The sequence below is a fragment of the Dromaius novaehollandiae genome, chromosome 26 (genome assembly GCF_036370855.1).
Source record: "Dromaius novaehollandiae isolate bDroNov1 chromosome 26, bDroNov1.hap1, whole genome shotgun sequence".
Lineage (NCBI taxonomy): Eukaryota > Metazoa > Chordata > Aves > Casuariiformes > Dromaiidae > Dromaius > Dromaius novaehollandiae.
The window spans coordinates 5,776,433-5,789,843 of record NC_088123.1 but is presented as its reverse complement, the minus strand read 5'-3'; the positions used below and the strand labels follow the sequence as shown (position 1 = coordinate 5,789,843).

The 13,411-nt window shown below is 38.8% G+C and overlaps 1 protein-coding gene across 1 annotated transcript in view; it reads right to left on the bottom strand.

The window, feature by feature from the left end:
* Positions 1–13,411, bottom strand: part of EBF2 (EBF transcription factor 2) — a 148,261-nt gene that overhangs the window by 17,311 nt on the left and 117,539 nt on the right. Inside the window, exons 8-11 of the mRNA XM_026122305.2 lie at positions 12,382–12,499; positions 10,475–10,605; positions 9,731–9,857; positions 429–517 (exon numbers count right to left, since the gene is read on the bottom strand). Of these exons, the coding sequence (XP_025978090.1) occupies positions 429–517; positions 9,731–9,857; positions 10,475–10,605; positions 12,382–12,499 (465 nt within the window). The remainder of the gene's footprint in view (positions 1–428; positions 518–9,730; positions 9,858–10,474; positions 10,606–12,381; positions 12,500–13,411) is intronic.

Genomic DNA, 13,411 nt, shown 5'->3' with positions numbered 1-13,411 from the left:
TTCAACACACATGTACTGCAGTTGTTGCTACAGAAAAAGTTGAGCTTCAAATGATTTTTAATAAAAGTTTCCCTTGGAATTAGGCCCCTGCAACACATCCTTTATGTCTATGACATATTTCACTTCAGAGACTTGCCAACATGGATTAAACAAAGGACCATGAATATGAACTGGGATAGTATCTGCAATGGACTCTCCTATTAGCAGTAAAAGAAAGTTCACAGGCGGTGTTTGAGCTCCAACAGGTAGCAATTACTGGTAGCTGTGCATTCTACAGGATCAAATTCCGATTCGGACCTACAAGCAATTGGTGAACTTACCCTCAGAGAAAATCATTATTTAAGATAGATACAGTTTTGTTTCTTTTATGAGTTAGAAGCAAAAGACAATATTTAGAGGGCTCAGTGAAATGCTTGAAAATATTTTACCTTAGCTAGTCTTTCAGGGTCACCAGGATGTCTTGGGATGACTTTTTGCAGTCTTTGGAAACCGTAATCTATGGTAGGTTCATTTAAAGCTGAAAAGGAAAACAGGAAAAAAAGAAAGATGTATGACATGAATATGCATCTTAGGTAATGAAACTTAAAAAATCATTCAAAAAAAAGAAAAAGGTGTATTTTACACCAATTCATAGCAGCTTCTCCACTGTATACCCCCCTCCCCAAACTCTCAAAACCTCTCTGTGACTGGGTTCCTAGACACATACATTGCCTAATTACTGAAGCAGGCTCTGATCTCTGTGTAAGATAAGCTGAATAATAAGCAAAGCATTATAACAACTTTTACATGAGGATGCCTCCTCTCTTTTTAAAGATCATTCTTATTCTACTGATAAAAAAAACTGGGACATAGAAGCTATTAATGTTGGACCATATTATACAAACTAGGTCCCCTGACTCCTGATACCCTAACTCCACCCATTTAGTTGTACATATGTTTCTGCCATTATCTATATTAAAAAGCCTTCAGTGCTTCTGTAATTTGTTGAATAAAGAATTAGTGATATCTTCCTGTGCATTGATGTGTACGCACGCGCACACACACGCGCGCGCGCACACATCCCTATGCTTGCTCATTCTGGTGGGCACAGCTGAACTGAATGTACATGCTCATTTTCTGCAAATATTCCAGGAAATGCATTCAGCGGCAGATATGTTGAAGCAAATGACAACGTTTATGTGAATGCTGCGTGCTACCTGCAAAACTTCTAACTGAAAGTATTCCGATGGGTAGCACTAGTGAGTTTGGCTTACTCAATGAGGCAATGAAAAAAGCATGACATCTGCACATGACAAACTGTTCCAGTTTCCAGTGCTGACTTCTCACCATTAGAAACCGACTGAATAATTTGAAAGATACAGCAGGGAAGCAATGCCACAGAATACTCCATTAGGATATATGTATTTACCCTGTATGAACCTGAACATGGAGTTTATATAGGAAGCTATGGTACAAATGGAAATTAGAACAGGTCATCTATATTCATTATACAGTCAGAAATCAGGAGTACTGTATTTGCACATACGATCAACACACACATTCTCCCCCACTCCCCCCAGATTTTGCCATCACAAACTAGGCTGCAGCTATTCATTAGACACATTAAGTTCATCCATTGTGTGTGGCTATTATGCATACCTTGCCACTTCACTGTAATGATGTTAATCTCTAGTGGCTAACCCAAGGTATTTTGACCCAGATACTCAATTAGTACAAGCTGGTAGAGCCCTATTGGCATGATTGATAATTTCATAAAACCTCAAACACTTTGCTACGCTCTGCTGTGAAACCTTGACAAATAATTATCTAATTTCTGATCATTCAAAATTAAACTGATTCAAATGAATATGGACACCACATTCAGTTGTTTAGAATTCTGCATTCTCATAGGCTCTGACTGCCCTCTAAAACATTAGAATTATCAGTATTTACTAATACAGTTATAGGTCTGTTTTTTTAGGACTTCCTTATACTTCAGGATGTTCATTATATTTTCAATGATACATCCATGCAATCATGTGCTGAGAATCTTACTAAGAATTTCATGAAGTATTTAATAAGTAACATATGTAACTCCTTTAGCAATATCCTCATTCAGTGCTAGCTTTTTCCATTCTCTTGTGATATTTGTGCTTCTTCAAAAAATGTATTTTGAAAGAACTGGTGACATTAGCACAGTTGAAAGTACCTGATTCCAGGAGATGCTGACAGCAGTTATTGCATCTTCCCAAATGCACTCAGCACCTTGCAGGTAACTATCTCAGACACCGGAAGAATGAAACTATCAAGTGAGACAGACCATGACACTGATCCAGATTTGCTGTTTATCTGTGTCTGTCTTTGGCATAACAACATGAAGGTAAAAGGTCATATTCCCCACTGAGATACATTTTATATTTACTTTTTATTAAATAATTATGGCATGGCATGAAGTTTAAATATTACAGAAGATAATCAAGTGGGAATTGAATAGAGAAAACCCAGACCTGAGAATTTAGTCTTGGCTATACTTAGAATGTCTTTGCTCTCCACTGGGAGCCATTCTGGTTTGCTTAAGGAGTTTAATAATACACATTTCAACTGCCACAGAAACTACATCCCATTTGGGAAGAGGGTTTTTTCCCCTCCCTCCCCCCAATAATCCTGAGAATTATAGGCCAAAATCTCTCAAGAGCCTATACATCATTATGTGCCATTTCTCTTCTTGATTACAAGTCTAATCAGCTAAGTTATATATCTTAAGCTAAGCAAAAGTGATGTAAAGTATATGGGAATTTAAATATATATGTATACATAGTTAACTAAAAATAGCTAATGGGAATTTCCAAAAATCTAACCCAGAAAAAGAAACTGGCTATTATCCAACACACACTTTTTTTTCCAAAGGGTTGACATGCACATATTTATTCTATTCTGATAAATAGAAAAATGTTTCTCAACAATGTAGAATTGTTCTAAGAAGAATTCAGCCATTTTGAATCAATGTACATATTATGCCTTTCATCACAAAAGATCTTCTGTACAGTCTGGAAAATTGCCGTTCTACTAGTTTTGAAACGAAAATTCTCTCAGGAAATGCTGTTAAAAACCAATATCGAATACTTGCGGAAGTAAATGATACCTTTCCAATTGAAGCTGCAACAGGTGAAGGCAAGATGTAGAATCCATCAGCAAGTTTAAACAGCTTCACCACAATACCACTCCCACAGAAAAGAAAAAAAGAAAAAAAAAAAAAAAAAGAGCTATTGGATCGATAGTGATTTAGCTACATATGTTACATAAAAATATGCCAAAATTAGATCCAAATGCTGTTGGGTGCATGGACTCAGAGGCCATAAAGTGGTCTGACATGGAAGCAGAATGCTCATTATTTCCTACAAATCAGATACCTGAAATGAAATCCCCAACAAAGGTGGCTCAGGTATAGCAAAATCCCTTTGGCAATTCCCAAATCCAAATGTGTTTCAAACACAAGAGGTCTCTTGAATTTCCCAGAACATAATGTAAAAAACTGTGCATTGACATAAGATACATTTTCAAAAAAAGAGCAACAATCTAGTGAATAAACTAAATTGTCACTTATTTTATAAACCTCATTCCAGCATAATTGTTTTAACAACAGAATCGTTGCAGTCAGTAGCAAGGAGAGGTCAAAACGCCCTACAGCTTGCCTGACTTAATTTATGACAAGGCTCAAACAGAGTATGGCACAACGCGGCCTCTTTTATATTGTTCCTTATCCTCCCAAATCCATGCTTTCATTTTAAATACAAGTCTCCAGCTATTATGACTCTCTGGGATAGAAAAAAAAAAAATCTCTCACACTTGAGCAACTGATGCTATGACATCTGTCTGCATTTGCAAAACCTGAAACAACAGCTCAGTCCCATTCATCTCAATGGGGACTAACTCAGATACCCAATGATAGCAGTGCTGACATTTAAAATATTAATTATTTCACCACACATCAAAGCACATAAGACTGGTGAAGGAGGATGATGTTATGAAGATCTGCACAATTTACCATGAGTGACAGCTCACTCTAATACCATCAGTGACTGTCTTGGGAGATGCACACTTTTCCTCTCCTCCAATCAAAAAAGGGCCACAGTCAAAGACCTCAGCAAAGTTGTATAGCTCATCCTTGCTTTACTTTATGAAGTGGCCCAAAGGTCAAGAAGTCCACTCTTCGCAGAGTAGCAGTGAGAAGAAATAAAGCATGCAGAACCTCTAGGTGCATCTGTGATAGGAAAACTGAGCCAGAAAGCATAGGTAATATTTTGAATGTGACGCCTAACCTTCTTAGGGATGTTAGCACAGAGCAAATAGGGCACCCGTTGTGGATTTAAACATGTGAATTCCTACCTTGCACCACTGACTACCCACACGCAACCCAGCTGCAAACAGATGCTTGTTATTCACCCTGCAGAACCCAAATCGCCATGCTGCTGGCTGCAGAAGCTTGCTGGCTATAACCATGCTGATCTATTGGTCACCTGGGCTGCGGATGTACATACACACCGTCCAGTCTACTCTGAGCAGTGTATTGCAACCTACAGTCGGAAGTATGCCACCACAAGTGTACTGCCACCTTTCTTTTTCCCATTCACACTCACTGCAGCCCTTTGCAACAGTGCTTACGCAACACACGTGCAGAGAGCAGCTCCTACACTGTGCTGGTAACAGCAGTTCCAAACACCCTACTCCTCACACAGCGTTGTCTCCTATTTCATGTGTCTTCCATAGGCTAAAACAGTGTAGGAGCTGCTCTCTGCAAGTGTGCTGTGTCATATCCCCCATCTTCTGGCCAAAGTTAATTTCCAGAGCTCACGGCACCCCTGTCCCCCATCTTCTGGCCAAAGTTCATTTCCAGAGCTCACGGCACCCCTGTAGGCATTGTTTCCCGCTAGCAGATAACAAGACCACCTTAAATCTACTCACAAGTTTTAGCAGAACAGCGCCTCCTACCCTTGGCACCTGGCACACGGACTGGTACAGTACGACTGGGAGTCCAACATATCCTACAGATTATTTTATATTGCACTGCTCTGACAAGTTAACCCCTAGAGGATTTCTTCACAGCAAGGAAAATTATGTTCAGAATCTCCCTGATGCACACATTTCTAGGTTAGCATCTCTATGACAAACTAAATGCAGAGCTGTGATCAAACTTAAGATATGAAAGCCTACGAGACATATCCTCAGCTGGCATAAACTGATGTAAGCGTTATTAAAGTCAATGGAACTATAATGGAACTACTTACAGCAACAGAGAATTTGAATTTGTGTATTATTAAAGGCAGGGTATGAGGCTACTGCTAGATTAGCAGCACAGAACAAATGCCTTATTATTCTAGGAAGAGCTAATGAAGGAAAGGTAATTCAGAACATGGAGACATATGCCTAACTTTATTCACACCAGTCTAAGGTTCACACCGGGACTAAGTGTTTAGCTGTGGTGGGTTAAAAATACACTTTTTAACTCTCTCGTTTTAAATACATACCCGTTATTAAATTATGCAAGTTGGTTCAGCAAACCCTGTTATATAACAAGCCATTTCTCTAGATCTTTGCTATACTCTCTGTAGTATACTGCTAGATGTCCACGGAATCCTGCTGTCTTCACTCTTATAAGAGTTTTTCATCTGGGAACCTTATGGAAAAGTCCACACATTACATTTTGGCGATGAGAGGAATTTGATGGCTGAGTTGCAGCACCCTGAATGATAGCACTTAAGAGTGGAAATGCTGACAGAACCATAACTGCAGCAATGCTAGCACAGCACACTTTGCTAGTAGCCTATTATAAATACGCATTACAGAACACATATGAGCTCCCCTAACAGCTCCACTGTGGCATTTAGATTTACCCTTGAAATTTATATCTAATTTTTATACTCATCTTTTTAACAGTTTATCATTTTCTCTTCAAACAACCTGTCTCAACATTACTCTTAAAAAAGAAAAGCTCAAGTATAATCAGGTCAAATATTAATATTTGATTGTGTATTAAATATTGAGGGCATAGGCAGATATAAACTTCACACTACTAGGATCATTGCTTTTCTGTTACCACTCTTTAGAATAATATTGGTGGTCTGGTGATTAAACTATAGAGCAGAACCCGAGAGATCTATCTCCCTGTCCAGCTTCAGTTTTCCTGCATAACCACAGGCAGGTTGCTTAATCTTTCTGTGACAGCACCTTGTCTATAAAATGGAAGTACATATCTTTCCGGATCATAACTGGTTCACCATTTCTGATGTAGTGAGGCCCTGATGAACCTTTTGAGATCTGGTTTTATATGAATAATTATTACTGTTATATCTGTGAAGTGCCTATACCTGGCTATTCAATACTCGTATCACTTGACCCTTTGTGCTTTTCATCTGGTGTTCTCTCAGCACTTAATAATTATTAAGGACTTAACACAATGAGACCCTGATAGTACTGGGGCTGCTAGTTGTTGCTGCTGTTATTAATACTGACAGAAAACTACATCTTCCAGTGCTATAGGCTTGCTGGATTTCACACTCTGCAATCTCCTGGGCTTGATGTTAAGGTCCCTGCATTTCTCAGGTTTTTGGCTAATGGAGGCTGAATATAGAGGGGATTTATTTAGAGAAGAAATTTGCATTTATAAGGGGGACTACAAATCAAGAGAGAGGTAATCTTACATCTCTGACATGTTACCATCTATAAACTTGGTGACAGCTAGGAGGACTATATTGCAATATAAAGTACTAAAACTATCAAGGAAATAATAAGCTTCAATTATCACAAGAAAATGGGTTTTCTCTGTGACACACTGGGCTATGTTACCAATAATATTAAAATCTATTGAGCTTTCCTCCTCATTATTTTATATGATATCTGTCTGCCAAACTCTACCCAACAAATAGCTGCACTTCAGTATATTATTAAGAATATTTTGCAGAGTTCTGTGGATATACACACACGCTGTGGGCAGTGGGATTTAAATAACCTGGTTTGCTGGAGTTGTCTCTCTGGTAGCTTCTCTGCTGTCTAATAATATGGTTGAGCCCTTACTTCAGCCTTTCCTTCAATGGAAGATTAATTCAGATCTGTTTCTTATGCTTTTTCCATTTTCACAAAATGTGCAGGAACCGTGTATCTTTGATACTTCTACCTTTCTGATAAAATCTAGCTGAAACTCGTCAAGAGGTTCAAAAGTTATTTTGGAGGGTCTGAAAAAGACTTACAGGCAGAAGGACCTTGTTTGCCTGAATGTGGTTTGCCTAGGCTAAAAAAATCAATGCGTTTGTTCACAGCAGGATCACAACAGTCTTCTGATATCACAGCCGTGGAAAGAAAAAAAAATGCCACCATGTTATTTTCATAGCTTAGAAGTTGTTTTTACTGCTATTAGCAGCAACGACCTGGGGGAATTGATTACACAGGTGAGCCTCTACCTAATAGCTGTGTTTATCATTTTGCCTGCCATGGTGGGAGAACTGCAAGTTCTTGAATAGACAGATTGAAAAGTTGTCTATTCTACCCTCACTCAAACAGCTCGGCATCTTCTGTGAAATGCTGTTTTGTAACATATGGCAGTAAGCACCCACTCACTCCTCAGAGAATGCTAACAGATATCCCTATGCCAATAGCAGCAGTTAAACAGGGATAGTATATTTAACTTTATTCTCTTCTGCCGGTTCCTACATACATCTTCATGTTGTCGTTTGTAGAGGCAAACTAATTAACATGTCAAAGAACTGAATTACAGTTTGACTCCAGTCCTCTCTAGGTGGCACAAATAAGTCTTGCACTTAAAATGGCTTTACAATGATAAAAAGACTTTTTTTTTTCATGGAGAGATGCACATTCCTATCTTTTACATCTCTGTGTCACTCCAGTCCTGAACTTCCTTCCGAACAGGTCTTAACAGCATACATTTGGTGACCCTCAGTTATACTTGTGTTGGACACACTGTGAGATCAAGGTCTCAACAAGCAGGAAATGTCACAGAGGAACTTTACATTTTCAATCTGTAGTAATAACCAAAGAATTAACACTCTCTCTCTCTCTGTGAAGGTAAACACATCAGGCTTAATGCTGCCCCTACAAGTCCTATGCTACATATAAATCGACAACACTGCTCCTTTGCTTAAGGACTGCTAGACAGGGGAAGTTAACCTGTTCCATCTCTTTACAAAAAAATGTGTATTTTCATGCAGATTTGAAATTCTAACCTTTTTAGTGGCTTTGGCCAGTTACCTCTCAGGGAAAGGAGACAGGCTTACCCTGCTTGGATTTCAGATTCATCTTTTCCCAAGGACTGATTAATCAATGAACTGCCTTAGAAGAAAATGTATTTTAAAAGCTTTTGGTCAGATTCTGGTCTCGCAAACACTGGCATAATTCTAGAACAACTTTATACTGCATTGGGGTGCAAGATCAGAAGGAAGTCCTAATGTCCTTGAGCTTGATCAAAGCCAGTTAAAGTCAGTGGATACCTTTTCACTGTCTTCAGTTAACTGTGGATCGGACCTCTACATCATAACAAAAATAATCTGTGCCAGTTAAGCTTATGTATTTTTAGAGCACCTAGTAGAACTGAAGGCCTAAGTCTTGCTGCACATTTCTAGGTGTGATATCATATAAATAAATACCTATTTACATACAGAACTAAATAATTATTTAGTATGTGTACGAATATGGCATATATAAAATGGCATAAACCAGTATCGGGATCTTTACAAATTATTGCTGCTTTCTAAATTCTAAAATGTCAGATTTCCATTCAAAATTTTCCAATTTTGGAAAAATTCTGACTAGTTCATTCTACAGTTGCTTAAGATCTTCCCCTAAAATTATTAATAAAAAGTTTGTTGGACCTTCATTATTATTTTTAGTTGAATTAAATCATGATTTAAAATTTGTCACATATAATACACAAATATTATTTAATGAGTGCTTCTAATAAACGGCTTTTAAAATTCAAATTGCTGCTTGTCTTACCAGAAATGTGGATATTATTTAGTAGTCACAAGTCATTCAACTTGAATACAAATCCACCATTTAGAACTCAGTGCGCCATAACTCTCCAGCCATACTTAATAGGATACAAAAACTTTAGTATGTACATTGTATGCCATCGCTATTACTACCGTTACTGACAGTTCAGTAAGATGGTCATCTGGTCCCCCTTGATTTTTATTTTCAGATCTATAGATCGCTCTCTCCATAGTATTAATGTTCTCGTGCTAGCAGAGGTGAATGTAGGGCACTAAAGAAGCTGCTAATCCATTTAAGAATAAAAAAGCAATTGGATTTTTTTTCAGCTCAGCTCATTGGCTTTTCTCAATACAAGATACTCTCCTTGTCCTCTGGGATTATCTTGAAAATGAAAGCTTACCCCCAGTGAGAGAGAAATGTAAAATAAATACTGTTATAAATAAAACATCTTCCGGTATGTAGAACAATGCTATCATGTTACTGTATACTCAATATATATAGACAGACCTATACTATAACAGCATGAACTCCCATCTGCAAAAATATTAACATGTGTAGTAACAGCACCTTAACACCTCTGCACGACAATGAAGCTATCTCCTTACACGTTCAAATGCCTCAAGTAGCACAGTGGCCTTCAGCAAGGGGCAAGGTAAATATATAAATAAATAAAACACAGAGTTGTCAATACTGTTTACCAACACAGACACTCAGAGCTCCAGCTCTTCTAGTGTAAATCACAATCGCCTACCTGTGTAAATAAACCTGCCCGGGGCGCCTTTGCAAAACTGTTTGGATTTGTATGATAATGTCACTTCAACCACTCCGGGAATGTGACGTGGAGGTGTCTGAACTCGAATGGCATGAGGTGTGATAAGCTAGGAAATAACAAAAGGAGGGACACAATTATGATATGTTTGCATTATTCCCCCCCACGACTTTCTCCTACACCCTCCAAACATGCTTCTTGAGTAAATGCATCCCTTATTACTACATAGGAAATGCTACAGATCACAGGCAGGGGATACATCTGCTCTAGTTCATTGCTTCCAAGAGAGGAAGACACATTTTAGGATAAACTGTCATCAGGAAAATCATATTGCCTATCCCCATTGTTTAATTGCTGACTTATGTCTGGACCCAGAGGGATCCTTTTATCCTTCCAGAACTCTGACTCTTTCCATGTTCCCTCCCCTCCTCCTTTATTTCTTTACCTTTACCTGTCTCCAGATCCATATCCTTACCCCAAGAATTGTTCAGTCCCATTCTGGATATTACTAAGCAGTTGGCCTCAATAACACCACATAGCAAGGAGTTCCACAGAGCAAACATTCCATGGAAATGGGTTTCCTTAAGGCAGCTTTATATGGCCCAGCTTACATACCACAATTTTTGTACCACTATTGGAATAGGCAAATAAAATGTTTCCCTTCCACTTTCCTCAGAACAGCAACACATTCTTTCAGCTTAGCAATAGCGGAGTACTTTTGCCTACCTCACTCCATACAAGCATGGTTCCAAATACAACTTGCAGCCCATCAAAGAAGTTGTCTCCAATAATGATCACCATTGCCCCCCCTGTAGTCCAACCTTCACTTGGGCTAATTGCTTTGATGCACGGTGTGGCTAGAAAAAGGACAAAACAGAGCAGCAGGTTAGGGTTTTTTGCACACAGTTTTGAGAGTATTTACAATGCTGGGTGTAAACCCTTGCAAGCAGATAGGTGCAAGCAGCTTCTGTGCACATTAAGCAGTGGTAAGTCATATTGATGCAAACTGTAGCTTACAGCAGCTTCACCTGTCCACTCCTGAGAGTTTCTGCACTGCTGCAGCTTCACGGTTGGCATGAATTCCCCCGTGCTAACCAAGGCCTAGGACAAGTCCCCTCCAGCCATTCACCCATGAAGGCTGCTTTACCATTCCAGAAATCCCAATAAATAAATAAATAAATAAAGCATGTTTTCTGCCTTGCTAGTGTTAATTACTTGCCTATTCATTACTGGCACTTAACATTGTGTCATTAAAGCCTAATAGGCCAACTGTAGTGGGTGTAAAAATGAAACGCTTAAATGATTGTGCAGAGGCTGTTTTAAAAAAACATTCATTAGCATATGATCACACTAAAGCAAAATCCTATGGAAGGAGACACAGATTAAGATTAAGTTTATCAACGGGTAAAAGAGATATAGAAATATCAAATGTGTCCTCCAATTCCTATCAGGAAACAATTTCTAATAATTTTCCTGACTTTACAGAATAGATTTTTTTTTTCTTCTCTATTCCATATGTTCAAGGCCTCTGGACTATACATCCCATCAGGAACCCAATATGGTTTCCAGGCCATAACCAAAGTCAATCCATCACTCCATTCCCAATGTTGACAGGGTCAGAGGTGGAGGGGAACTTTGGCAGGGCTCCAAAAACATGAGACTCCTTTGAACAGCCAGTCAATCACATCCAATCAGTCAAGGAAAAACTGGATGGCTTCCTAGGCTTGGAATCCTGGGATTTTCCTTCTACCATTTCACTGCCCGCTGGGGGAGAATTAACACCACTCTGAATTCTTTACTGATTCAATCATTTTCTTCCAGTTCATTAATTCTTCTTTAAGGGTGATACAGGGCACATTTAAGAAGTGGGGCAACAAAACATTATAATGAAATAATATCCTTGCTTGTCTTTTCTACTAACATCACTAGCTCTTCTCACTTTCACTAGCTGCAGGGGAGGGGAAAGCAGACACAGATAACATTTTCTAGTAATTTTGAGTACTGTCTGTGTGTGAGAGAGGTGGAATGTGTTGGAAATGAATGGATTAGAAGAGGGAAAGGAGGGGCCTACCATTTTGAAGCTTAACAGATATAAGTATTTGTAATTGCTTTAATACACTCCAAGAACCATCTTGTAGACAGCCATGAGTCTTGCTTAGCCAAACAAACTAAAATCAATTAGTGTCAGTTGCCTTCTGTGCATTGTTATGCTTTGCACATAGTTTGTTTAAGGGAACTAGTGACACTTTTTCATACACATCTTGTGCTGTAACATTTCTGTTTAACTAAGATGTCATGTTGCTTAATTTGCTTGAAATCAAATCTACCCCAGCTGAGCAAGAAGTCTGAAATTTAGATAATATTTAGTGGTTTTATGTTTTTCATCTTCACAGTACAAACTAATTAATAATTTCGGGGCGGGGGAGAGGGGAGTCAACCTCTCGATGCAAGGAGGATCATATTTTTTGCATGCAGTAGACAGTTTTTCCCTGCTTCTTGCTTCTCTAAAACCCCTGAGGTTCTGTAGTTTCCACTTAGCTCTCCCCTTACCTCCTGAAAAGAAACAGAAATTCAAGAATGGGTAATACGCTCCTGTATTAATTTGTGTACTGTTCTTCAGACAAAGATCCCACCTTCTGAGGGGTCAAGTCTCCTTGCTCTCCGTCCATGCTTGGAGTTGTTGTGAACAAACATGTTGTCAGACACTGCCAATACATGCCCATCAACATTCACTGTTGTTGATAGTACAACCTAGATATTTAAAAAGGGAAGAAAAAGGAATCAGGTAAACAACTTACTTGGATATTCAGCTTGTAAAGTATTAATTATTCAGCTCAGTTAAAATCCTGTTCTGTTTGTAAAATGTGATCATGTCCTGCAGGGTTTACTCCCTAGCAAGGAGGGGGAAAATATTTTCAGCCTTTATTCTACGCATTAATACCATTTAACATAGCATCCTAAGGGCCATATAAAGCCCTTAATGTATAATGAACCAGCAACTGCAGATGGCCCTAAATCTAGCTTCCTATGATCCACTGTAGCATAGCTGATGGCATAGAGGTCTATATATACCAACCAGGAGGGCAGGCTGCAGAACACCACAGCAATTTGCCCTCTGATACATACATGCAGATTCAGAGCCATCTGCTGTACTGTGCACATATGCAAATGTATCTGCATCTGCTCTGAATCAGGTCTCCATTGACTGAGCAAAACAGAAACTTCTATTATGTGAAAACAGTAGCTAATATTATGTCTGGTGTTTGACAGATGCATGGTTTAGTGCCTCTTTAAAATCACCTGAGCCTGGGCACCCAGAATCAAGCACCAGTTTTGAAAATCTTGGCCTCTATGCCTTATCTTGCTGAGCTCCAATACCTTACAAGTTCTTAGAGGAAGTAACTGTGTATGTCAGTTAGTCCCATTTAGTTCTCCCTTTAAAACACAGTATCCAAAGCTGTAAGTCCTGTAACTCTAGAAATGAATGTGCCTGTAAACCACACACTTTAAGAAAAAAAATCCTTTGTTTTAACTACTGAAAGAATATGCAACTTACTGAAACTTTGAAGTTTGGACCATTAACTGGTGTAAATCAGCTTAACTCCATTCAGTTGCCACACAGCTACAGTAATTCACAGCTGTTGAGAATCTGACTCTGGAGGT